The sequence below is a fragment of the Eubalaena glacialis genome, chromosome 13 (genome assembly GCF_028564815.1).
Source record: "Eubalaena glacialis isolate mEubGla1 chromosome 13, mEubGla1.1.hap2.+ XY, whole genome shotgun sequence".
Lineage (NCBI taxonomy): Eukaryota > Metazoa > Chordata > Mammalia > Artiodactyla > Balaenidae > Eubalaena > Eubalaena glacialis.
Window position 1 is genome coordinate 57,742,495 of NC_083728.1, and position 25,454 is coordinate 57,767,948.

At 55.8% G+C, this 25,454-nt stretch overlaps 1 protein-coding gene across 9 annotated transcripts; it reads left to right on the forward strand.

Annotated features, from left to right (window-relative positions):
* Positions 1 to 553: 553 nt before the first annotated feature.
* TBC1D24 (TBC1 domain family member 24) lies at positions 554 to 25,454 on the forward strand. Of its 9 annotated transcripts, none has more exons than XM_061208861.1 (10): positions 557 to 639; positions 13,523 to 13,627; positions 15,221 to 15,324; positions 16,899 to 17,978; positions 19,038 to 19,196; positions 20,376 to 20,439; positions 21,495 to 21,590; positions 21,887 to 22,109; positions 22,558 to 22,750; positions 23,442 to 25,454. In XM_061208861.1, the coding sequence occupies exons 4-9, from the start codon at positions 17,014 to 17,016 to the stop codon at positions 22,710 to 22,712; spliced, it is 1,662 nt and encodes a 553-aa protein (XP_061064844.1). In that variant the 5' UTR covers positions 557 to 639; positions 13,523 to 13,627; positions 15,221 to 15,324; positions 16,899 to 17,013; the 3' UTR covers positions 22,713 to 22,750; positions 23,442 to 25,454. The 9 variants fall into 9 exon arrangements, with proteins under 9 accessions (XP_061064841.1, XP_061064844.1, XP_061064843.1 ...); XM_061208860.1 differs by having other exon boundaries at positions 22,558 to 22,728; XM_061208862.1 differs by having other exon boundaries at positions 22,558 to 22,717.

Below are 25,454 nucleotides of genomic sequence, written 5' to 3' on the forward strand. Positions count from 1 at the left end.
CGGCAGCCTCTGGTTCCCGTCTGTCCCGCAGGTCACCTCTGCCTGTCCTGTCTCTGCCGGCTGGGCGGCCGTGTCCCTGTCTCCCGCTGTGTTCAGCCTCTTTTTTGCCCCGTTGTGTTCCTGTGTCTTGTCTCCGTCTGGCTGTGTCTCTCGGCCTCGGCCTCAGGACTCCTCCACCCAGGTCCCATCCGGAGGCCCCCCCTGCACTCCTCCTCCGCCCGCTCGGGACCGGGCGTCGTGCCCACGCGGGCGCGCGTTCCCAAGTCTACGCGTAACCCGGCGCGGCAGCGACTCCGGCGGGCACCCCTGCCGACTCCCGATGCCCCAACCGTGCCCACAGCTGGGCCTGGCAGCCACCCGCCCACTCGCGCGCGCCCCCTCGCCCCGCATCGGGACCCGTGCTGAGCCGGCGCATGCTCCTGCCGCCTCGCCTCGGGGCGTCAGCGCGCATGCCCGGAGCCCGCTGCCCCAGAGACCCGCGGGCGCCGCGGGTGGGCAGCCGGCGGCGCGTCTCGGCGGGGGCGGGGCCGCGTGCGCGCGTGCGCAGAAAGGCCGACGCTCAGTAGCTCAGCTAGCTGAGGAGAAAGCGGCGCGGCGCGGCGCCGGGAGGTGGGTTCTCTGCCAGCGCGACGGGCGGAGGTAGGTGCGCGACGGGGTGGACGGGGGCGTGACGGCCCGGCGCGGGGGCCGCGGGGTCTGGTGGCCGACTGTCACCGCGTCCCGGGCGTGCTGACGGAGGGGGCGTGGGGGCCTGGCTGCCGGGCCTCCGTCCGAGCAGGGCGCGGGGGCCGGCCGCGGCGCGGGTGGCGATTCCGAGGCCCGCGCGCCCGGGGCCCGCGGCCGTCCGCCGGGCACTGCCCGCCGCCGCCGGCGCTGCCCCGCGGCCCGAGCGCCGGGCAGGGCGCGACGTGGGGCCGGAGCCGACCTCGGCCCCGCGGGACACCCACCCCGGGGGTCGCGCCGGCGCCCCTCATCAGGCGCTGTCGGCGCTCCGGCCGGCTCCGGGCGAGGCGGCGGTGGGAAGAGCTGGCTCTGTGTCACTCCTTCCTCGGGCGCTTTCGGTCTCTGCGGGGTAGGAAATCCTCTTCTGGACTCGAAATTGCAGCAGATTCTCTGATAACGTTCTGTCTTCGAAGACCTACAGCTGCTCCCGTTCTGGCCCTACGGTTGCCCCAGGATGACGCGCCGCCCACCTGCCGCCTAGGTATCTACCCAGCCTCTGAGCCCTGTCCGGCGGGTGCCTCCTGGGGTGGCCGCTGTGCCAGGCGGCAGCTGTCCGCCAGGCTGTGCTGGGGGCGGAAGCGTTTCCACAGGGCCCCTGGGCGCTGTGCTCTCTGAGCCTTGAGTAAGCACAGCTGGAGGTCGGGGATGGGCTGCACTCGGTCAAGGTCCTCTTCTGGCAAGGGCGCTGGTGGCCTGGTGGCCTTACTCGGTAGGGAACAGACGAGCGGTGGGCTTCCTGGATTACCACTTGCTAGGCTGACACTAAAGGCCAGAGGCTGTCTGAAGACCACCTGGGCAGTGCGGAGGCACGGGTCAGCTGTTAGGACAGCGATGTGCCTGGGAGGCACAGGCCTGGTGGCCGATGTGGCTGTGGTTGTGATGCTGGTGTTGAGGTCTTTACCTAGCTGCTTATTCCTAGTGAGGAGTTTGCCTGCCTTTCCAGGGCCAGTAGAAGGACTTGAAGGTGGTTTTCCTTAGTTCTGTGTGTGTTTGCTCCCAGGTCAGCAGGAACATCTAGGCAATTACAAGTGGGAAAAAATCCCATTATTCATCAGATATAGCGGTTTATCCTACTTGAGGCCAAGGGCTCCCCTCTGTCTTCACTTTCTAGCCCCAGCACACAGTAGCCACCTGTAAACATTTACTTAATTGCCTTGAAGATAGGTGTGCTGGTTTTTTCTTTTTAAGGGATACAGGCTTGGAGAAACAAACCCAGGTAAGAAAAGATCAAGAAATCTCGCAGAGGTTTTACAGTTTCCATTTCTAGACAGTGGTACAACCCCCACATATGCATCCTTTTATCCTGAAGGTTGGTCCTCATTTAGTCTTCTCAGCCCTCAGGTAAAGCTTGTATGAGAAGTGCTTATCCAGTAGTCAGTGCTCTGTTTAGAAGCTCATCTCTCCCTATGAACAGGGCTGGAGCCATGTCGCGTTCATCTTTGCTCCCCCATTGCCTCATATGGAATGGGCCAGGGGTTCTCCCTGAATGGTTGTTGAAATGAACCAAGGTGCTAAAACTAATGCAGTGGTTTTCATCTGGATGAAGGGTGACCTTCAGGGGATGTAGAAGTAATCTAGTAATCTAGGCAGGTTTTTCATAATAACAAAATTCACCCCCTGAATTTGCAAGTTCACCTGCTGGTGAGCCATGCTAGCTGTCGCTGACCACACCTGCCAGGACTGTCCAGCAGGCTAAGTGACCTTGGGCATGCAGTGTTGCGCCTAATTTTCATTACAGTCTGAGCCAATCTCAGAAGACATATTTAAGTGTTTGCTTTTAGATGGTTTCTGGTTTGAAGTACATAAGGACAATGAAGCAGGTTATAAAAAAGCACTTAATATTTACCCTGTTCAATGTTTTGCCTGTTTGAGCATAGCTTCTCTGTTATGACAACTCTGTGCAGGGAAGAAAAAAGGCCTTTTCAACTCGAAGCAGCAGTTTCAGTGGCTGTTTCAAGTGTCACTTTCCAAATGGAGATAATATCAGAGAAACAACACCTTGGGCTTTTCACTAAGGACCAACCTGAATTCATTATTTGATGATTTTTGTTATTCTTTCAATGCAAGTTTATCCAAATCATACTTCACATGATGAGGACTTGTGCCCCGTATTCTGTGGCTACAAAGTTGAGTGAGCCTGTGCCCTTGAAGAGCTTAGGGTACAGTGAGGAGACGGGCCAGTGAACTGTGGCACTGCGGTCAGTGCTCTCACAGAGGCAGACGGAGCTTGCTATGGGCACAGAGGGGTGGAGTCCAGCTGGCCTTTAGTGGGGGCTCCTGAGAAGGGCTCAAATTAAATTTTGAAGAACGGGGAGTCCCTGGCGGTCCAGTGGTTAAGGCTCCACGCTCTCATTGCCGAGGGCATGGGTTCAATCCCTGGTCTGGGAACTAAGATCCCACAAGCCTCGCGGTGTGGTCAAAAAAAAAAAAAAAAAAAAAAAAAATTTTTTTTTTTTTTTTGAAGAACGAATGGGAATGGCAGGACCACATGAGGGAACAAGACTTCCAGGCCAAGGGACGGTGTGTGAAGTACAGGAACACAGCTCCCACCCACCGGCTGTTGGGAGAAGGGCAGTGGGTAGCTCCGGTGGTTGGGGTGAGGAGAGGGAGATGAAGTTAAGGAGCTAGGCTGGCGGCAGTCAGGAGAGGCCTTGAGTACCAGTCCCGAGTTTGCATTTTACCCTGAGAGTGGTGGGGAGCCGCTAAGGGATCTCGGGTTTGTGAGTGACTGGTCAGATTGTGCCCTCATGGGTGACCAGGCAGTGGTGGCCAGGGTCGGTTGGTGAAGTCCTACACTGAGTGAGGGCGGTTAACAGAACACGGGGATATACCTGGCGGGACAAAAGGCCCAGCACCAAGGAAGGGCAGTGGGGACAGAAAAGAGAGCAAGACCTTGAGACAGGTGGTTGCGGGGATGGGAAGGACCAGGGATAGGACTTAGGGACCTAAGTCCAAGGTTGGGTGACTGGCAGCTGGTAGGGCCGTGCCACACAGAGTGTGCTGGAAGGGACAGGCCTGGGAGTGGGTGGTGACTTGCGGTGTGGAGATGTTGAGCTGAGGGTCGGTAAGAATTCCTGGATAGAGATTGGTCTGGAGCCAAGGAGAGCAAGCTCAAAAGTGTTCTGGGCACTACTTCCTGTGTGGCACTGAAGCCAGGGAGTGGGATGGTGTGGAGTGAGAAAAAGAAGACTGAACCCTGGAGATGCCTGATGTTTCATGTCTGTAGAGCAGAGTAGATAAGGTAACAAAAATCTGATAATGATCTCTTGCCTTTTGGGGGGATGGGGGCAGGATAGTGGGCTTTTTATTTCTGTCCTAGAGCCCCTGTTTGTTGGTTAAACAGCAAAATGTAAGATACTAAAGGTGCAAAATCACATGATTGATTCCCGGGGCTTCCTGTCACATGTGTGTTTATTTGCCTTTTGGGAAACTTCCAGATTGTCACTCATCTCAAAGGACCTCATTCCCCTCCAGCCCGACGGTTGGTCCTCTCAGGGCGTTCTCACAATTAGATCTCTGAAAAAAGGCCTTCTCAGACCCAGAGATAGATCCAAGGTTGCAGAATGCTCTAGGTCCTGTCGCTCTCCTTCCAGGACCCCAGTTTCTGTGTAGTGCATCAGCATTAGCAGCAGGTGGGACTTCGGAAAGACTCTTGAAGATACAGAGGCCAAGTGTATAGTGCCCCCTCCGTAATCTTTCCCCCATGCTGAGGGGCCGCACGGGAGAGGGTGAGGAAAGGCTGTTGCAAAAGGAGTTCCTCTTTACCCACAGGAGGCGCATGGCCCCCAGGGCTGTCCCGGCCTCTGGATAAGTGCTGTTAGCAGTTATCTTAGTCTCTTAGGGAACCTGCTCACTTAGGGGTACGTGCAACAAGCTCTCCTTCTGTCTTGTGCAGTTATGGTCCCCTGCCTGGCCGTGGGACCTTATCCATCTCCCCTGGGTATTGCCCAAGGAGCTGCTGGCAGGGGTCACGTGTGCGTGGTCATGGTTTCTCCCTCCAGCCTGCACTCTCCTCTTACAGGCCATTGAGAAGCCACTACACATGGCTTGGCCTGTTTCGCATAACCTGAAACTTTGTCCGCCTAATTGTTACACAGTTTTAATTGGGTACCAATTGATTACGGGATGGGTGATTCTGTTACCAATAAAAGCCCTTCCACTGTGTAGCATTCTAAATGTAGCTCATTACCTGTGTCCCACCAAAAGCTTCCCTGGCTTCTGTCTCTTCAGCCTTTCCTTGAATCAGTTTGTCCTCATTCCTTAATTATCATCTGTAATTCATTTTTCAGCAAGGGTCATTCCCGCCTTCCTATCTTCCTAAACCTGTGGGCCTTCAAAGGATCCAGGGGTATACATTAACTCCACTTGCCTCTGGTTTCTTTCCCTGCCTTCCTGGGCCGTCCCCTCCCCACCTCCCAGCACACAGGAGCACTGTCCTTCCTCGGCAGCCTGGTGAACCCCAGGCCTCTGTCTTGGGCCCTTTGGCTTCTTAGAGCCCATGAAGCTGGGCTGTAGAACTGTCTTTGAATCTGAGCCATGAATGACACTCACCGGCCCCAAACAGCTATGCTCTCCAAGGCCCTGTCCTGTTCGCATGCTGTTTCTGCTGCTTCCTGGACGAAGCCCTCCTCAGCCTTCAGGATCTAGGCCAGGCAGGTGCTGGCTAGGGAATCCTTCCAGACCCCTCTTTTCTCATGGGCTGGGGGCCCAGACACCCTGTGCTTTTCTCTCATAGCATCTGCACCTGAGTTGGCATGGTCAATACACCATGTCCCCACATCCAGAAGCTCATTGAGAGCTAGGACTGGGCCTTGCATCTTCATATTCCAGCACTTGATACACTGGCGTTCAGGAAGTGTCTTGAATGCCTACTAAAATGATTAAACCTTCAAGATTGCCTCCCAGCCCAGCTCTGTTGTCAGGCCTAAAGATACTTGCTGAGAGCCTGCCATGTGCCCAGCCTTCCGAGGCACACCTATCACAGGCACCTTGCTCAGAATTCAGACCGGTCAGAATTCTAGCTTCTGACAGCTGGGTTTTCTCCCTCTGCTTCTCATTTTGTGTAGCTAGTTGGTTTCTCCTATGCCCTTGGGGGCTGTTTTCCCAGACCTGCTGTTGGGAGGACCTTTTGAACTCAGAAGATAAAGATCTTGAATTAGCAGAGCCCCCTTGCAACCCCAGTCCCTGCTTGTGGGTGGACCAAACCAGCGGTGAGCGGGGGCTGCTCCTCATTGTGGTGCACAGGCTTCTCATTGCAGTGGCTTCTCTTTGTTGCAGAGCACAGGCTCTAGGCGCAGGCTTCAGTAGTTGCAGCACTCGGGCCCTAGAGCGCGCGGGCTTCAGTAGTTGCAGTGCATGGGCTCAGTAGTTGTGGCGCACAGGCTTAGCTGCTCTGTGGCATGTGGGACCTTCCCGGACCAAGGATCGAACCCGTGTCCCCTGCATTGGCAGGCGGATTCTTACCCACTGCGCTACCAGGGAAGTCCCAGCGCCAAGTCTTAACCACTAGACCGCCAGGGAAGTCCCCGAGTCCCTGCAGGAAACCTTTCGAGTGGCTAATACGGTTAGGACTCTGCCCTGCTCGGGTCCCATCCATAGGCTCAGTTGCCACTGGTAAGACCTGCATTTGAACTTCTGACCAGCGGCAGCAGATGGGCCAGCCAACTGGACTGCGGTGCTGTGACTAACGCCTCGTTAATGGTTACGCCCCTTTATACCTGGCACGTGCCCTCCATTATGTGCCATCAGCAAAGGGCCCACTATCAGGTTCCCAGTAACTGGCAGCCTGGCAGTCACTGTGGAATGCCAGTTGCCATTAGCATTTGAAAAATCCCAGTGCTGCTTCAGGGCTGAGGCGGAGCCCAGCCTGCCTTCTCATCATGTGAAGATGTCTGCTGGGAAGGACACACGCCTAGGACAAACAAGTTGGCAAATGGCCCCTGTTATTTAGAGTTAAATTTCCCTCTTGGGCCCAAGTGGTTTGGGATTTTCCTGAGTCTCCATCTGTTTCCTTCTCTTGCTTCCTCCTTCATGGGTACACTGAGTATATGGTGTGAGACACCTGGGCTCAAAGTCACAGTAGAGTAGAAGAGCTTGACTCATAAGCAGCTCATCACAGAGGCCTGCCAAGTTCAAACAGACCTGGACAAGGAGGGGTGGAGTGTGGGGAGGTCGCCCTCAGTCCTGCCTGTGAGGTCAGGAGTCTAGAAGGGCTGGTGAAGGAGGGGGCATTTGGGCCGAGGCTTGAAGCAGACTGGCCCGAGAGGAGAAAGAAGAACAGGTGTGTCCTGCCTTTCCCCCTTCCCACTGTCAAGACTCCTGAAGCTGCCCTACCTGGAGGGCAGATAGGGCCAAATCCTGAAAGGAGGGGGGGTGGGGCGGTGGGCGGGAAAGGGTTTCAGGTGGAGAGCGGGGCAGAGCGGGTTGGGAGTCAGAGCTGAGCTGCGTTGGAGTCACATGGAGTGTGTGAAGGTGGGGAGACTTCAGGAAAGCAGTTGGAGGTATGGGACCTGAGAATTCTTGGCTGAAAAGAAGATGGATTTCTGCAAAAGAGACATTTGAGGGACAGGGACAGGAGCAGCAGCAGCCAGAGAGGCAAGGAGACAGACAGAAGGGGTTTCTGGAGGCCTGGGGAGAGGAGAGCTGAGAGCAGTGAGGTCAGCTGTGTGTGATTCAGGGCGATAAGGGCTCAAAGGTGTCTGTTAGGTCTGGCAGCCAGGCGTGAAGGGCGAGGGGGGAGACATACAGCCTGCTCTCCCCGGGAGCTTGACTGGGAAGGAAAGAAAGAGGAAAGGCTTAGCTCAAGGGGAGTGCCGGGTGCTGGGATTGGGGGTTGGGGGCCTGTCTAACAGATCCAGGACCAAGGGTGGGGGTGCAGATCAAGGGCCAGGGTCAGACAGGAGAGGATGCTTCTCGCCTAACACCGGGTTCTCAAGGAGAGTGGGAGATGTGAAGCTGTTGGCTAGTGTGGGGACCAGGGGCGGGTGCCGCGAGGCATGCTGAGGGCTGCCAGGTGGCTCCAAGGGCCACGAGCAGGGCAGTGTGATTTTCTCTCTACAGTTGGTGCGCAGGCGTGGAGAGGCGTGCCGTCAGGCTGGCCTCTCATGGGGCTTCTTCTGGGTAGCTGAGACAGGAGCATGGGAGTGGTGGAGCTGAGGCTTGGAGGGTCAGGTCTAGGCTGAGCAGACAAGTAAAGTCACGAAGGGCTGGCGGTGCAGGGAGATAGAGTTATGGTGAGTGGGAGAAGGGCAGTGAAGAGCTTCAGGACAGTTAAAAGAGAGTGGGGTGTTTGTGATATGCGCCCTCTGAGTGGAGGAGTTTCTGGGGCTGACCTGGGTGTAGACGAAGCATCAGAGATGTAAACGTTTCTAAAGTTGGGGAGCTTTGAGCCAGGTCTGCCTGCTTGACCCTCGAATGCCCTGCAATGAGGGCAGCTGAGAGGAGGAGGCCAAGAACTGGAATGAAGTGTGTGGTATGTCCTGGGGAGACCCTGGAGAGAGGGGGCAGGGTCCCAGGGAGAGCCCCCTGCTTTCTGGCCTGGAGGAAGGGTGCATTAGGGGAGAGGATGAGGAGGTGGGGGATTGTTTGCTACAAGCCAAGTTCCAGAGCATGAAGAGAGATGGGAGTTGGGAGTGAGGTCAGTAAAAAGCAAGGAAGTGAATGTGGGGGATCGGTGACCGTAGTCACCACAATCAATGACACTGTCACCACCAGTCATCTGCAGAATTGGGAATCATCCTACTTCTGAGGCCTTGGGCGGGGAGATGAGTATCCTTGACCCAGGGCTCCAGACAGAGTCTTGAAGCTGTGTCTCCGAGGCCTCCAGCAGATCCTTGGGAGTGGGGTTGGGCATTTCCCTGGCCTCTCCCTATAGATGGATGGGAGCATTGGGCCTCTCATGAGGAAGTCAGACTTGGACTTGAGAGGAAGGTCCCAGCCTGAGGAGAGGGTGGAATGCATCCTGCTCCAGGCCCCACCCACCCCGCCCCTTCTGGGTGTCCTAGGTGGATGGCCTCAGGGATAACTCCCACCCCCCACCTCCGTCCACCTTCTCTGCCTCAGAGCTCCACCTGCCATACCCTACCCACCAGCCCAGATTCCCTTCCAGGCTGTCCCACCCGCCCTGCTCCTCTACCCAAATACCCTGCAAGCAGAGCCACAGGCAGGAGGTCATCTGCTCTTCCCTGTCCTGCTGCCACATTCCATGCCTGGCACCCTGAGATCTTCTTATCAGGCAGTGACCATGTCCTGTAATTGCTGTGTCTTTCTCATCCCCAGACCTCACATACCCTGAGGGCTAGAGTGGGGCCACTAGTTGTTTGAAGGATTCGTCATTCTGCTGCGTCCTGGCTGGGGACCGATGGTCTCTGAGGGTGAGGGGCTCCCTAGAGAGCGCGTGCTCTGAATTCCACCCTGGGGAAACTGCCTGAGAGGAGCATACGTTTCTTGGTCACATGGAACTCCTCAGGCCCAGGACCTAGCGCCTCTCACTGCCCCTCCTTCCCATCTGTCGCCCCGTTCTTGGCCGGTCGGCAGGGCTGGAACCAGCCTCCTTCCTCTTCTTTCTTTGTTTCCTGATCTCACTCTCAGGAAACAGATGTGGGATTGCTCAGAGTGAAGGGGAAGAACTGAGACACAACCGTGCAGCACCCTATCCTGTGGTGCAGTGACTAAGGCCCGGCCAGGCTGAGCCCCGGTTGCTTGGGCTATGAGCTATTCCTGCAGCCAAGGGGGAGGGCGGGGAGTGGTCAGGCTGGGCCGGGCAGGGGTCAGTAGGAGTGGGTAGGCTTCCTGGGGAGCACCAGGCTCCCTCTGCATAGGGCTGCCTCTTTCCACCTGGGCCACAGTTGGCTCTTTGGTGGCCTCCGGGTGTGTGGAGGGGCCATCTGTGAAGCCCACTGGGTGACACAGGAGTCCAGGAGCCAGTGTAGATGTCAGGGCTGAGGGCTGGGTGTCTGGGCAGGACCTCAGCACAGCAGCCCAGGGTTCTACCTCACCTGAGCTGCTCTGGCATTTGCCTGAGAGGCATCTGTGTCGTAACAGGCACTTTAAAATGGAGCACTTCCTCTGCCCCACCAAAACCCCACCCCTGGGCCAGAATTCTCTGTTCTTTGCTTGGGTCTTTGCCCCCCACCCCGAACAGGTCACCTCATCTGGTGGAGTCCACCCCATCTTCTGCATCCTCCCTGGCCAGCTCAGCCCAGCCCAGCCCTCCTCCTGCCTCCGTTTCTGGACTCTGCCCTCCTTCCTCCTCTGCCACCAGGGGTTTTTTCTAAAATGCAGATCTGATGTGTCACCTTCTGCTTCGGCTCTTCTCCTGCTCCCTCTTGTGTGGGGATGATGTCCGGTCTTCTAGTGCAGCTGGCACAGAAGGCCATCAGCCCCTCCTATCCCACCTCCGGCCACTCCCTACCATCTCTCTGAGGCTCCCCAGTTTGCCGTGCTCTCCCTCATGCATTTGTCCCCACCCCCGCCTTTGTACACTCAGGTACCATTGCCCCCTCTGTGGCACTCACACTGAGTCAGCGCCTGCCTTGGTGGTCTGCCAGTGCCCCGCCTGGGCTCTTGTCTCACTGTGGATGCCGTGACCACTGGTCTCCTCGAGAGCTGTCTTTTACCCTCGTATCCCCGGTGCCCTGCCCAGAAAAGGAACTTCGTAGAAGTTTGTTAAATGAATCAAAGTTTGAGTCAAGGGGAGGCATGATGGGGTGCTGGGCCCTCTGGGAGAGGCAGCCTGTAAGGAAGGCATAGTGCCCAGTGTTGTCGGGTGGTTAAGATGGGATCACCCAGGCTTAATGTGGGGGGGGGGTCTGTCACATGCAAGCGAGTTTTTTTTCAAATCCAGCTGTTTGGGAAAATCATGTTCCCCACTAAAAAGGTGAGAAAGGCAGAGGTCTTGTGACTCATCAGACCATGGGTGGTGCTTTGGGATAGCAGTGTGGCATTAAGAAGCCAGCCCTCGGACTTCCCTGGTGGCGGTGTTTAAGAATCTGCCTGCCAATGCAGGGGACACGGGTTCGAGCCCTGGTCCGGGAAGATCCCACATGCCACGGAACAACTAAGCCCGTGCGCCACAACTACTGAGCCTGTGTTCTAGAGCCCACGAGCCACAACTACTGAGCCCATGTGCCACAACTACTGAAGCCGGTGCGCTCTAGGGCCCGTGCTTTGCAACAAAGAGAAACCGCTGCAATGAGAAGCCCGCGCACTGCAACAAAGCACAGCCCCCGCTCGCCACAACTAGAGAAAGCCTGCGCGCAGCAGTGAAGACCCAACACAGCCAAAAATAAGTAAATAAATAAATTTATTTAAAAAAAAAAAAGAAGCCACCCCTCAACTGGCTGAGGAGGGAGTGCAGTGGGGCTGGCCCTCCTGGGTGACCTGCGCTCCTGAGATGGGAGAGGGGTCGAGGACACTTGTGGGGTCACTCTGGAGGCAGAAGTGGCGGGTACAGGGTGGGGGGCTCCTCCCACCCCACTGGCTGCCTCCCTCTTCCTGTGGGCACACTTAGGAGGTTCACCAAGGAGGGCAGAGTTCGGGTTTATTTGACCTCCCATGGGGTGTTCCCAGCCAAAGCGTCATCTCACAGGAACTCACCTCCTCAGAAAAGCTTCCTGGCCCAGGGCCCATGGGACTGCAGTCCTAGAGCTGCTAAAGGGGCCCCCTAACACCCCTAAATAGAGGTCACTTAGTTCCACTTAACGTTTTTATTTTTTCTTTTTAAGGAATACTTGCGTTCCATTAGGTAGCCTGAACTCTCAAAACAGGTACAGTATTTGTGAGTAAAGGGACATGACGGTGACTGGAAGGGGCTTCCGGGTGGGGAAGCAGTAGCACAGGCAGGGAAGGGGAAGAAGGGCCCTCGAAGAGGCCATTCGGAGGGACCATCCCGAAGAGAGCAGAGGCCTTCTCGGGCCCGTGGGAGAACCTTGGCAGCAGCTTCCTGTGGCTGCACTGCCCCCTTAAGGAGGGGCACGGTTCGGCCTCACCACAGGACTGATCGGGCATTGGCATTGACCTGCCTGACCCCATCACTCCCCAGACGTCCCTGAGCCAGTGCCAGGCCAGCGGAGCCCAAGGAGCAGTAACGATGAGAGGCCCTCAGGACTTCTGAGCTGCCCTGCTGAGCCAGGCCGGGCTGAGTGCCTTCTATAAACAGGCTCAGTTAATCCTCACAGCAATCAGCTTTTAAACCCCTCCGTTGGATCACATACCTTCCCTGCTTCCCACTGCACTTATAGTCCAGGCTCCTCCCCGTGCACGATCAAGCCCATGGATGTCTCCGCTCTTTCTCACTGTGCCCTGGCCGTACCGGATGCCTTTCCCTTCCTGGAGCAGGCCTCTTCCTGCCTCGGGGCCTTTGCATGCGCTCTTCTCGTGGTCCAGAGTGACCTCTCCTCAGCTCTTCTGGCAGCTTCCCTCTCATCACTTCAGCTCGGGAGAGGAGCGGTCCTCCTGACAACCCTAGCTGAAGTAGCCGCCACCCTCCAGACACACTGCGTGGTGTCCCCACTATCTGAAATGGTCACTGTGTGCAGTGCTTGTGAGTCTAACAGGATGCTGAGCAGAATTTTTCCTGTTTTCCCAGAGTTGCAGGTTAGGCCCAAAGCTAAGGACAGAAAACACAAAGTTCCTTCCTACAGTATAAATTCAGGGAGCTGCGGGCAGTTGGGGCCAGCCTCCTCCCACAGGGCTGATGGAGAGGTGCCACCCCGGAGCCAGCCCTGCCCCCACCCCCTTCTTTTGCAGTGAACTTGAGACTGGGGGGGGGGGCGGTGCCTAAGGTGAGTGCAGTGTTTGTGATTAGAATTCACTCCCTCCCTCCCCTTCCTGAGGCTGAGGGAAAGTGGTTTCCCAGGGCACCTGCCGCCAGGGCCCCGCTGGCCAGCCGAGAAGAGTGGCCGTTTGCCCTGGGCTGCCGCAGGGCGAGGGGGAGTGGGAGAGAGTGGGATGTGCCTGTGTGCGGGGTGTCACCCACACCCCAGCCAGCGAGCCCAGAGTAAGAGCTTAACCCACAGGTGCTGTGTGGGGACTAATGTCTGTCCAGTGGCTCATATTCATCAGCTCCATTTTAGAGACGGGCACCAGCTGTTCGGGGAGGAGGCGCGGCTTATCAGAGGTTCAGCGCAACAAGCAGCAGAACTGGACTCTGAGCCCAGCCTGTCTGACTTTAAACTGGCTCGCTTCCCGAGTAAGCTCCTGCTTCCCTTCTCTACCACTGGCCGCCAGGCGTGGACGGGGGAGCACGGCCTCCTTCCCGGGCCTGGCACCTCAGTCAGGAGCTGGGGGACTGTGGGGAGCCGGTGAGGCCTTGTGTTCTGAGTGGGAGCTGGAGGTGTGGACAGTGTTGCAGGATGGCTGCAAGCCACAGGTGGGACAGCTGGGGGAGGGTGTACCTTCACCTCCATACGGTGAGTGAGGGTCCAGCCCAGCGACTTTGTGTTTCTGATCTGTTTCCCATCTCCTGACTTCCCCTTCCCAATAGCCAGCTTAAACCATCTAACAGGGTTGTGGATGCGTGTGCACGTAAATGCAAGAAAAAGGTTTTGAAGGACATGCACTTAGATGTGAACGGTGATTACCTTAGGTAGAAGAGGGAGTAGGATTGAGGGGGTAACTTAAACAGGACTTTATATTTTTACTCTATAATTTTGTATTACTGGATGTTTTCATGATTATGTGTTTATGTAAAAAACAAACCAAACAAAAACCTGCCCTGAGACCTGGCTTTATAGATGCCCAAGGAGGTCATCATAAGCCTTGTTTGCCCTGCTCCACAAACACCATGCTGTCTTTTCAGGTGGGAGGAAGCCTGCAGGGATCCAGGACCTCCTTCAGGGTCTTCTGCACCTGTCTTTGCCTCGGAGTCCCCAGGCTGCAACAACTTGCTACAACAAATAAAACGGTGGGGGACTTCCCTGGCTGTCCAGTGGTTAGGACTCTGCGCTTCCACTGCAGGGGGCGTGGGTTTGATCCCTGATTGGGGAACTAAGATCCCACATGCACTGTGGCACAGCCAAAAAAGAACAAACAAAAAGTGGGTCTGCTTCTCCCTGAAGGTCCTTTCTGAAGGAATTTGCAAGGTGCAATAACTGTTTTTGGAGTTTCCAGTTTAATATTCAACCTGAATCTGAGGCCACTTGAGCAAGGTTTGGCACTGTCCTGCCTAGCTCTTATTCTGTTTATAAACATGTTTATTGCCCTGACAAGGAGTGGGTTCTATTCGAGAAAAGAGGATGGGCCTGGGGTCCCTCCAGAGGCTAGTGGGCTCAGAGCCTAGAACGAAAGATGTAAACTCTACAGGTAATTCACAACCTGGGGAAATGGGGGAGCCCTAACTGCCATCCCTCCCAGGACAGAGCAAACAAACCAACTGCCATTTGGGATTCTTTTCTGGGGAAGAAAGTTCCAGCACTGTCAGCACCTGGTCCTGCTGTGGGTAAGGTTTTTCCAGTGGGACGTGTTAAATGGATGTTGTCACAAGACCTTATTTCTGTGGGAAAGTCCCTATAAAAACAGTATCAGTGGATATATATCCAGGGACTTGAACAGATACTTGTACAGCTGTGTTCACAGCAGAATTATTCATAACAGCCAAAAGGTAGAAACAACCCAAATGTCCATCGACAGATGAATGGATAAACAAAATGTGTCTGTCCATACAATGGAATATTATTAGCCATAAAAAGGAATGAAATTCTGATGTTGCAGGGAGCAGGGATGAATAGGTGGAGCACAGGATCTTTAGGGCAGTGAAAATACATTTTATGATACTATAATAAGGATACATGTCATTTTATATTTGTCCAAACTCATAGTATGTACAACACCAAGAATGAATCCTCATTGATCTATAGATTTGGGTGATGTGTCAGTTTAAGCTCATCGATTGTAACAAATGTACCATCTAGTGGGGAAGGTTGATAACAGGGAGGCTGTGCATGTGTGGGGGCAGAGGGTATGTGGGGAAATCTCTGTACCATCCTCTCTAGCTGTGAACCTAAAACTGCTCTAAATAATAGTCTTAAATTCAAAAAATATATTCTCATACATGCTATAAACATAGATGAACCTTGAGGACATTATGATCAGTGAAATAAGCCAGACACAAAAGGACAAATATTGTATGATTCCACTAATATGAGGTCCCTAGAGTGGTCAAATTCATAGGAAGTAGAATGGTGGTTAACAAGCTGGGGGCCAGGGAATGAGGAGCTGGTGTTTAAAGGATGCAGAGTTTCCATTTGGGAAGATGAAAAAGTTCCAGAGATGGATGGTGGCGATGGTTGCACAGCATTGTGAATGTACTTAATGCTACTGAACTGTATGTTTATAAATGGTTAAAATGGTAAATTTTGTTAGGTATATTTTAACACAATAAAAAACCCCACCATATCAAGGTGCTTTCTCAAGACATCTTCTCGAACATAACAGGTTTTACATTACAATTCTTTCCACTCAATATTTTTAAAATGTTACTTGCTTTTTATATTTTCAGATATCTTGATGCAAGCAGAACCGGAATGATCTGGTCATTTACCAAAACTCACTGAAGCAAACCCTTGTGATAACTCCGGACAGTGTACCATCCCAGGTGGAAAGGTTAGTCTGAGGTGCATGGGCAGACTATTGTACTTTATTGTTGAGGACAGTAGCCTTTGGCAAAAACAAATGTCAAATTGCGGTATTCTGAACAATAGACTTCTGTCTTGCCGTCCACATGCAGCCAGAGACTCTCAAATAGCACATTTTATCCTTTTTTTTTTTTTTTAATGTCTGCACGAATCTCAATAGTTGCCCATAATGGAGAAACAGCACCAAATCCCCCAGTACTTCTGGTTCATTTGGTTCCAGAAATGTCTAATTTTGAAGCTGTGACACCTTCCATTTATTTCTCAGCCCTCATGTCTACTCCCCACCACTGAGTCTTCTCTGGAATACCTGCCTGAAACTTAGCTGTTATTTTTAGAAAGTTAAGAGCTGGCCTCCAAATTCCAAGCCAAGGGTCCTGGGGCAGAGTAGGTGTGTGTCTTCCTCATGATACACGGCTGGTTAAAGGCCTGAAGCCTTTTGAGAACTGAAACACAGCATCTGTTGACTTCATGGAGTCTTCTTGACTAGCTGCTCCTTTTACAAGGCCCACAGGCTGCAGGGTGAAGTGTGGGGGCCCGGTGGGCCACCCACCCACGAGCAGAGAGTTGTTTACAGTAGAGTCAGCCTCTCGAAGCCCTTTCTCGTAACCCAGAATCTCATGACCCAGAATCTATGTGACCTCTTCCAGTATCTTCATAAGCCCCATGGAAAGAAGTTATGCTCCAGAGTTTGTAGTGAATTCTCAGAATGTCCACTTATCTTAAATGGAAACCCTACTGATACTTTATAGAAAGACTAAAACAGGACTTCCCTGGTGGTGCAGTGGTTAAGAATCCACCTGCCAATGCAGGGGACACGGGTTCGAGCCCTGGTCCGGGAAGATCCCACATGCTGCGGAGCAACTAAGCCCGTGTGCCACAACTACTGAGCCTGCACTCTAGAGCCCGTGAGCCACAGCTACTGAGCCCGCATGCCACAACTACTGAAGTCCGCGTGCCTAGAGCCCGTGCTCTGCAACAAGAGAAGCCACCACAATGAGAAGCCCCTGCACCGCAACGAAGAGTAGCCCCTGCTCGCTGCAACTAGAGAAAGCCCGCGCGCAGCAACAAAGACCCAAAACAGCCAAAAATTAAAATTAATTAATTAATTAATTAAAAAATAAAGAAAGTATACAATTCAATTAAAAAAAAAAGACTAAAACAGAAACATGTTTTTTTAAAATGTAAACCTTTATACACGCGTACTAAGCATGGTTGTTTTTTTTTTTATTTTTATTTATTTATTTATTTATTTATGGCTGTGTTGGGTCTTCGTTTCTGTGCAAGGGCTTTCTCTAGTTGCGGCAAGTGGGGGCCACTCTTCATCGCGGTGCGCGGGCCTCTCACTATCGCAGCCTCTCTTGTTGCGGAGCACAGGCTCCAGACGCGTAGACTCAGCAATTGTGGCTCATGGGCCTAGTCGCTCCGCAGCATGTGGGATCTTCCTAGACCAGGGCTCGAACCCGTGTCCCCTGCACTGGCAGGCAGATTCTCAACCACTACGCCACCAGGGAAGCCCCCTAAGCATGGTTTTTAATCCTGTAGGGTATGGGATGGCAAACAGGTTAGCAGAGAAGCCTCGGACAGATCGCTGGTGGATTTAGCTGCTCTTCGCCCCCTCCTGGCAGCCCCGGGCCTCCTCCTGGGCACGCCCTGCGCTATGGACTCCCCGGGCTACAACTGCTTTGTGGACAGAGATAAGATGGATGCCACCATCCAGGACCTGGGGCCCAAGGAGCTGAGCTGCACCGAGCTGCAGGAGCTGAAGCAGCTGGCGCGCCAGGGCTACTGGGCCCGCAGCTACACCCTGCGGGGGAAGGTGTACCAGCGCCTGATCCGGGACATCCCCTGCCGCACAGTCACACCAGATGCCAGCGTGTACAGTGACATCGTCAGCAAGATCGTGGGCAAGCACAGCAGTGGCAGCCTGCCCTTGCCCGAGTTTGTGGACAACACGCAGGTGCCCAGCTACTGCCTGAACACACGGGGCGAGGGCGCCGTGCGTAAGATCCTGCTGTGCATCGCCAACCAGTTCCCTGATGTCTCCTTCTGCCCCGCGCTGCCTGCGGTCGTGGCCTTGCTGCTCCACTACAGCATTGACGAGGCCGAGTGCTTCGAGAAGGCCTGCCGCATCCTGGCCTGCAACGACCCCAGCAAGAAGCTAATCGACCAGAGCTTCCTGGCCTTCGAGTCTTCCTGCATGACGTTCGGGGACCTGGTGAACAAGTACTGCCAGGCAGCCCACAAGCTGATGGTGGCCGTTTCAGAGGACGTCCTGCAGGTCTATGTGGACTGGCAGCGCTGGCTGTTTGGGGAGCTGCCCCTCAACTACTTTGCTCGCGTCTTTGACGTCTTCCTGGTGGAAGGTTACAAGGTGCTGTACCGCGTGGCACTGGCTATCCTCAAATTCTTCCACAAGGTGAGAGCTGGGCAGCCACTGGAGTCAGACAACGTGAAGCAGGACATCCGCACCTTTGTCAAGGACATCGCCAAGACTGTGTCTCCCGAGAAGCTTCTGGAGAAAGCGTTTGCCATCCGCCTCTTTTCTCGGAAGGAGATTCAGCTCCTGCAGATGGCCAATGAGAAAGCTCTGAAGCAGAAGGGCATCACCGTCAAGCAGAAGAGGTAGGCAGGGGCTACCATCAGGGCCCAAGTGGGGCGGGGCTTTGGGGGAATGCATTCTGGGTGCTTGGGGCCTGAGCCTGTCCAGCCAGCCATCCATGTGTGGATAGAAAGCCACAGGAAAGGAGAAAGCCTTCCTGGCTACAGCCACAGGCTGCTGAGGCAACTGTGGGCGCAGAAGGCATAGGGTCCTGTCCCCGGGTACAGGGGCCATGGCTGAGATGGAAGCTGGATGCTGACCATGGCCCCAGCAGGTCCAGCAGTGAGCCAGGCTGGCCTCCTTGGGTCATTTTAGAGCAGCTCCTGCTCCACCACTCTAGCTCTGGGCTCCCTTGCTGGCTATTCTCGTGGCTGCTGAGTGTGGCCCCCTGCCCTGAGCACAGGCCCCTGGGGAGCAGGCGTGGAAAGGGCCCATGGTGTCCTGATACCTCGGCGGCAGACGCTGTGAGTGTACTCTAGGTGTGGAGGCCTTTCTTGCAGGCCAAAGGCAGGCGTATCCTGGGCATCAGTACTTGTAACTAACCTCTCCTTGTCTGTTTTATTTTTCTTCCTCTTCTGCATGTCTGTTGCTTCCTCCTGTTTTTCAGTGTTTCACTTTCTAAAAGGTAGGTCTGGAAACCATGTCTCCACGCCTGGCTTCCCTCTGTCTTCCAGCCTGGCTGCTTGCTCTGGCTCTCAGCGCTGGCTTCAGCAGTGCTGCCTCAGAGCCTGGCCGAAGTTCAGGCCCTGTCTGTCTGCCTGTCGGTGCTTGGCTGGCCAGGAAGCATTGTCTTTCAGAGCTGACTCACTCTCTATCCCCGTTTCTTAGAGAAAAGGTGCTTTTGTCCCCACCCAGGCTGGGCGCTCTCCCCTCTGTGTAGCGGGGTGGGAGCGGGACTCCAGGGGGACAGCTCCACCCCGTTTCTTTCTGAGGGCCCCTAGAACCAGGCTCTGACCTGGCTGAACAGGTGAGACGTTTCCTCCAGGCTGAGCTCACACAAGAGGCTCTGCACACCTCCAGGGTGGGGGGCGTGGCCAGGGCTGGGGTCACAGCTGTGCTCTGACCTCTTCCCACTCCCCCAGGCAGTTTGTGCACCTGGCTGTTCACGCGGAGAACTTCCACTCAGAGATCGTCGGCGTGAAGGAGATGAGAGACATCTGGTCATGGGTCCCTGAGCGGTTCGCCCTCTGCCAGCCCCTCCTGCTCTTCTCCTCACTGCAGCACGGGTACAGCCTGACCAGGTAATTCCCAGGAGGCTGGGGAATGCTGGACCTGCCCTCCCAAGGCCCCAAGGTATGGACTCCAAGGGCCAGACAGTGCAGAAGGGGTGGAGTGAGCTGTGGAGTTGCCCAGCTTCTTCGTCTTGTCCCCACTTCTGGGAGGTCATGGTGGGGCTGGAAATGAGCCTTCGAACATGGGCACCTGGACAAGGCCCTGTCTCTTCCTAGGGGGCCCTAGAATTGGGAGCCCCTTTTCTGGGCATCTCTCACTCCCAGGCCACCCAAACTTCAGGGGTCGTTACAGTACACGCCGTAGCTCCAGGCCCCCACGTAGGCGTTGTGATGATGTGGGAGGCAGAGTTTCCCCCCGGGAGCTTACAGAACTGTCGGGACAACTTGAGGCGGCCGGCCTTGGTTCACTACTCCTCCACCCCGCTTCATCAGTCCACACGCCAGGTCTATGTTGGCCCTGTGGGCTGTGCCGGGCCCTGTGCAGGCTTCCCCCAGGGCACACTGTCTCCCAGGGTCACTCTGCCAGGCGTGGCTGCCCCCCTAGAGCCTCAGATGGCAGGTGGCTTCTGACCCAAGCTCTGGCTTGGGTCATAGGTGATGCAGTCGGGGCTGGCCCAGCCCACACGGCAGGCACCGGAGCTGCGCTGACCTGGCCCCCACCTCTGTGCAGTGTGGGAGGCCTGCTGAGGGACAGCTAAGCAGGGCCACCAGGGATGCCAGCCAACCCCTGGGCACCTGGTGCTGGCACAGCGGCAGCCTCAGGCCTCCTGACATGCTTCTCAGTGCTGCCCAGCTTCCGAGGACGTTCTGAGCTTTCCCAGAGCAGGGACCTGTTCCTCTGGTTCTTGCTTCCCCGAAGCACCTGGCACATGGCTCTGTCTGCTGGGGGCCCTCTGCCATGCAGCTTCTCCTCTGTGTCACACCAGGGCAGAGAGTCCTGGGGCCTTTGACCGCTTGGCCTGCGGGCCTCCTGGCCAGGGCTCCATCTTGTCTGAGAAAAGTGCCCGGGCCAAGGTGTTACCATCCAAGCCACTGTGCCTGGTCCCTGGGAGAGGAAGACAAGCAGTTTCCAGGTCCATCCACCCCCAGACAGCCTGGGGCAACAGAGGCTGGCTGGAGGTGGCACAGGGAAGGGGTGCAGGTATGATTGTTACTGTCAGGACTGGCATGTGTGGTCTCTGCCCCCAGGTTCTATTTCCAGTGTGAAGGACACGAGCCCACCCTCCTGCTCATCAAGACCACACAAAAGGAGGTGAGGAGGGACCAGAGGGAGCTTGGGGTCCTGGCGTCTGATGAGCTCTGGGGGAGTCTGTGCCCCAGAGAGGGTGGGTGTTCCCCGATAGCCCCTACCCAGGCTCCCTGGGCTTAGGGGTGCAGAGCAAGTCCAGCCCTCTACAGAGAGGTGACTCTAGCCTCCCCTAGGACCCCCTAAGTACCCAGAGCCTCCCTGTTTCCCCTTGGGGTCCAGGCCCCCAGCCTGACACAGCCTGGCAGTTTAGAGGAGCTTTGCAGAAATGCCTAGTGAGTGAGGCCTCACCTCCTCCTGCAGTAGTTGGCCAGCGCCAGGTGAGTTGTCTGCCTTCACCTGCCTCCAGCCCCTGACAGGTAGTTCTCAGGGCCTTGTTCTCTGCAGTGCTGTCATCTGGAAAGTATCTAAGATGTCTAGAATAAAGTCAGAGCTCACGCGCCCCAATCCTGGGGGTGTCTGCATGAGATAGAGGCTCCTCGTTCAGTGGCTCCCAAACCTGCACCTGTGGGAGTTTCAGTCTCTTCACCCTGTTCCAGAGTCTGCATCTGCCTCTCCAGGAGAAGCCCGGGCATCTGTGTTATAGCAGATGACTCTGATTGTCAGATACTTTGGGCAAATCCTGTAGCCACTCAAAGGAGTGACTCTCTAATGGTGAAATCAAGCACTTTGCTGGCTGATGGGAGGGTTGGAAAACGTTTCTTGAGCAGGGGTGCTTCCTGGAAGCTTCCATCTGAGGGGCCTCCCTGGCGCTGATGCCCACAATCAGAGTGTGGATATGGAGCTTATTCCCATGCTTTAGGGCCCAAGAGGGAAATGAAAATATCCCAAGTAAGCTGATGGCGGCCGAGGCAGCCCCCGCGCACGCTCACTGCCAGCCCCACGCCCTCCAAACTCTGACTTTCCCTACTATTCTCCAGCCCTGGCCCTCAAGTGTGAGGGGGGCTGTGACCACAACAGCCCCAGCTGTGACTGTACCATGGCCTCTCAGCAGGTCCTGAGTGAGGGGACGCTCCTGCAGGCAAGCAGGGCACAGCCTCACCCTGGGCCTTTCTCCCCAGGTGTGTGGAGCTTACCTGTCAACAGACTGGAGCGAGAGAAACAAGTTTGGAGGCAAGCTGGGCTTCTTTGGGACCGGAGAATGCTTCGTGTTTAGGGTGAGTGGGCCTCCCTGCAGGAGGTCACCCCCACTCACGTGACCCTGTTTACTTCCATCAGAGCTGTTACCCTACCGGCTAACCTCCCCGTCTCCTTCTGGTTTGTGATCATTAGACCGTGAGCTCCGTGAGAGCAGGCAGGCCCTCATCTGCGCTGTGTGGCGCCATCTCCCAGCCCCCACTCGGGGCCTCACTCAGGGCACTGATGATGAATTGGGTGGGGTGGGGGGCGGGAAGCGGGCAGGGGCCCTGTGGGCGCCATATGACAACTCCTCATGCTGCCCTTTTGCCCTCAGCTGCAGCCCGAGGTCCAGCGCTACGAGTGGGTGGTCATCAAACACCCGGAGCTGACCAAGCCTGTGTCCTTGGAGTCTACCACCATTCTGTCCTCGCCCTGCCACTCTTTGTCCTCAGACCCTGCTGACCGCCTCTCGCCGTTCCTGGCTGCTCGACACTTCAACCTGCCCTCCAAGACGGAGTCCTTGTTCATGGCCGGGGGCAACGACTGCCTCATCATAGGTGGGCGCCTCCCTGCACCTCAGGCTGGGCTCCTGTCTGCCCTTGGTCACTTCGCCTGGGAGGAGGGTACGGGGTTGTGGGTGGCTGAAGCCCCGGGCCAGCCCTTGCTGAGCCAGGTGGTAGGTACCTCACCTGAGGGACAGGCAGAGCCCCTGTGATGGCGGAGGAAGGCAGCAGGATTGTTGGGGGTGGAGCATGCATGCGGGGCAGGCGTGGGGACCTGAGGCTGCATGCTGGGGAAGTGGGCTCACAAGCAGGGTCTCACCAGGAGCCGGGGGACTTTACAGAGTGGAAAGCCAGCCCCGTGGTTTTAGAGAGGCGTCTGTCAGGGCTGCGCAGGGACGGCTCCAAGACTTGCCCTGTCCAAGTGGAGATGCTCAGGAGCAGAAGGAGAGCCCCTTGGGGGCAGCGCTGGACAGCGGGCAGCCACTGACCAAGCATCCCACAGGTGGAGGGGGCGGCCAGGCGCTCTTCATCGACGGGGACCTGAACCGGGGCCGCACGGGCCACTGCGACACTTTCAACAACCAGCCCCTCTGCTCTGAGAACTTCCTCATCGCTGCCGTGGAGGCCTGGGGCTTCCAAGACCCTGACACCCAGTGACAGGCGTGAGCTAACGGTGACCGAGCTGCTGCTGTAGGGTGAGGTGGTGGCTGGGCCCCTTCTTCAGGGAGGAGGCAGTGAATGAAGACCGCCACCCCCCCACGTGCGTGGGCACCATCAGGGTGCAGCTGGGCTCTGGTGCTGGGCTGGGCAGTGGTGCCAGGACCTCAGCTGGCCAGGCCTGTCCCTCCTGGCCCTTCTCAGACCTGCCCATACTTGCTACTGTCTCCACCTCGGACTCAGGCCCTGGCTGTCCTCTGTGCAGGCATCCTGTGCCCAAGACCGGAGGGGTTAAGTCTTGCAGCCCCTGAGCCTTGGTTCTGTGGGGTGAGAGGGGTGGGGGAGATGAGACTGGAAAGGCAGAAGGAGCCTGCCCCTCGAGTGTGGGTCCATGGCACCCCCTGCTGGTGCCTCTGAGCATGGCTCCCAAGCAGGCCCTGCGGCCTCCTGCCGGGCCTGCTGCTGGTGGTTCCCTAGGGGTGTGTCGGTCTTGGGAAGACAACAGGCATCCTGGGGACTATTCCTTAGCAGGAGCATCTGCCTGAAACTTCTGACTCAGTTCCCTCCTCCCCATACAGGCCTTCTGGGGGTGCCTCTCAGACAGAAACGGCAGGGTGAAGGCAGGGAGGGCAGGCTGTGTGCAGGGCTTTGGGCCCCTCCCGAGGGAGGGCCGAGGGCCAGTAGGGTGAAGGGCTGCAGGGGACAGTACGTATCCTTGTGTTTCTACAGAGCCTGATGCTTCTGCTGGGCCTCAGTGTGTAGTCACGCCTAAAGAGGCCGCCCAGGGAGGGGCCCTCCGTGACTGACCTCAAACCAGCCAACATTTCCAGGGGCCTGCCTGGAGAAGCCTGGACCCCTGGAACCTTTTTCAGCCCTCCTCCTCTCCAGCTCGGGCCCTCCTTAGCTCCCCTCCAGTCCTTGCAGCGGCCGCATTTCGCTGCAGTGACGTGGCCCAGGATCCTGTCCAGACCCCTCAGAACGGTGTGCTGGCCTTGTCCAGCCCTACCCACCTCACCTTCATTGTGCTCCACACGCCCTCCCCAGCTCCCTGCCCCCGAGGCACCTTCCTGACGCACCCCTCTGCATGGTACGAGTTCTCCCTCTGTGTCTCTCAGGGCTGTGTGAGCCCTGCAGGGAGTGGCCCTCCCACCCCATGACCTCCCTCAGCTGGTCCTGAGGGCCTGGGCACACCCCTGAGGAAAGAGAGGAGAAGCGGACACCCAAGGGGCTGTGCCGAGGCCATGGCAGCCTGGGCCACAGATGCCAGGGGGTCCTCCCTCTCCATGTCCCCACATGCCACGCCTCTGTCCTCCACACCTTGCTTGCTCTTCCTGTGGGGTGTTCATCCTCCCCTGCCCACCTACTCAGATCCCCCCGAGCCAGGCCGAAGTGATACCGAAGGAAGGACCGGGAACCCTGTGTGGCTTTGGGCAAGCTGGTGAACCTGTCTGGAACTCAGTTTCCCCAACTGTAAAATGGGGCCAGTCATCCTGCTGTGCTGTCCCCACAGGACTGCTGAGAGGCTCTGAGGGGCCAGTGTGAATCCGTGTAGAAGGGAGAGGTGTTGGGAGGTGGTGTCACAGCTTACCCCCCCCCCACCAGACCCTGCAGCCCTCGCTGCCCCCTGTCCTCGAGCCCCCACAGCCCTCACCTGTACTTTGGTGTTCATTAAACACGGTCTCGTTACATGAACTCCAGGGATCCCGAGTCTGGTTTCTTCAATTAGGGGGACCTCCCGGGCCTACCCGCCCCTAGGCATGCCACCGAATGGGGTGCAGCCTCCTGCTTGTCAGTGTTCTATCACGGGAACGTCAAAGGCCTTTTAAAAGCACAGCCTTTCAGAAGCAGCTGAAGGCATACCTGAGCGCTATTTGCATGGCCCCCTCTGTAAACTTCCTGAACTGGGGTGTTCTTTTTCTGGTGAGTAAGTCCAGAGGATTCTCCGTGGCTGCCCCAAGGGCCCCCATAGGTCTGGCCCAGGGAGGGTGACTGCTGATTAGTCACGATTTCTGTATCATGAGATCTTCATGTGTGCATGCAAAATATTCAGTTTCTTTGAATTTCACATCTTCTTCCTAACTTTTCTGCTAAACTAAAAGGTATGTGGTTATTATCTTTATTTTTTATTCTTACTATTGTCCTTGTTATCTGATATTAGGTGTTAATATTCTCTATTATTTCTTCCTGATTATTACTAGCATTTTATGTTAAAAATTAGCCAAAGTTTTATGGATTTGCATAATGAATTATTTGTTTTTCTAGAAACATTTGAAAATTTATTTTAAAAACAAAAAATAAGGGACTTCCCTGGTGGCACAGTGGTTCAGAATCCACCTGCCAATGCAGGGGACACGGGTTCGATCCCTGGTCCGGGAAGATCCCACATGCTGTGGAGCAACTAAGCCCGTGCGCCACAACTACTGAGCCTGCGCTATAGAGCTGCAAGCCACAACTACTGAAGCCTGCGCACCTAGAGCCCGTGCTCTGCAACAAGAGAAGCCACCACAATGAGAAGCCCACGCACTGCAACGAAGAGTAGCCCCCGCTCACCGCAACTGCAGAAAGCCCACGCGCAGCAACGAAGACCCAACACAGCCAAAAATTAATTAATTAATTAATTTAAAAAATTTTTAAAAAGAAAAAGAAAAACAAAAAATTGAACATAGATTAAACCAGTTCATTATCAAAGTGGACTGTGCATTTAAGGCTTTAGAAAATCAGTTTGTCAAAAATAATTTGTAA

Bases quoted from the DNA above. Each gene is read 5' to 3' on its own strand.
- TBC1D24 (XM_061208858.1), top strand. From the start codon at position 17,014: ATGGACTCCCCGGGCTACAACTGCTTTGTGGACAGAGATAAGATGGAT. The intron at 17,979-19,037 runs GTAGGCAGGGGC...CCACTCCCCCAG, and splicing joins ATCACCGTCAAGCAGAAGAG to GCAGTTTGTGCACCTGGCTG. The intron at 20,440-21,494 runs GTGAGGAGGGAC...CTTTCTCCCCAG, and splicing joins TCAAGACCACACAAAAGGAG to GTGTGTGGAGCTTACCTGTC.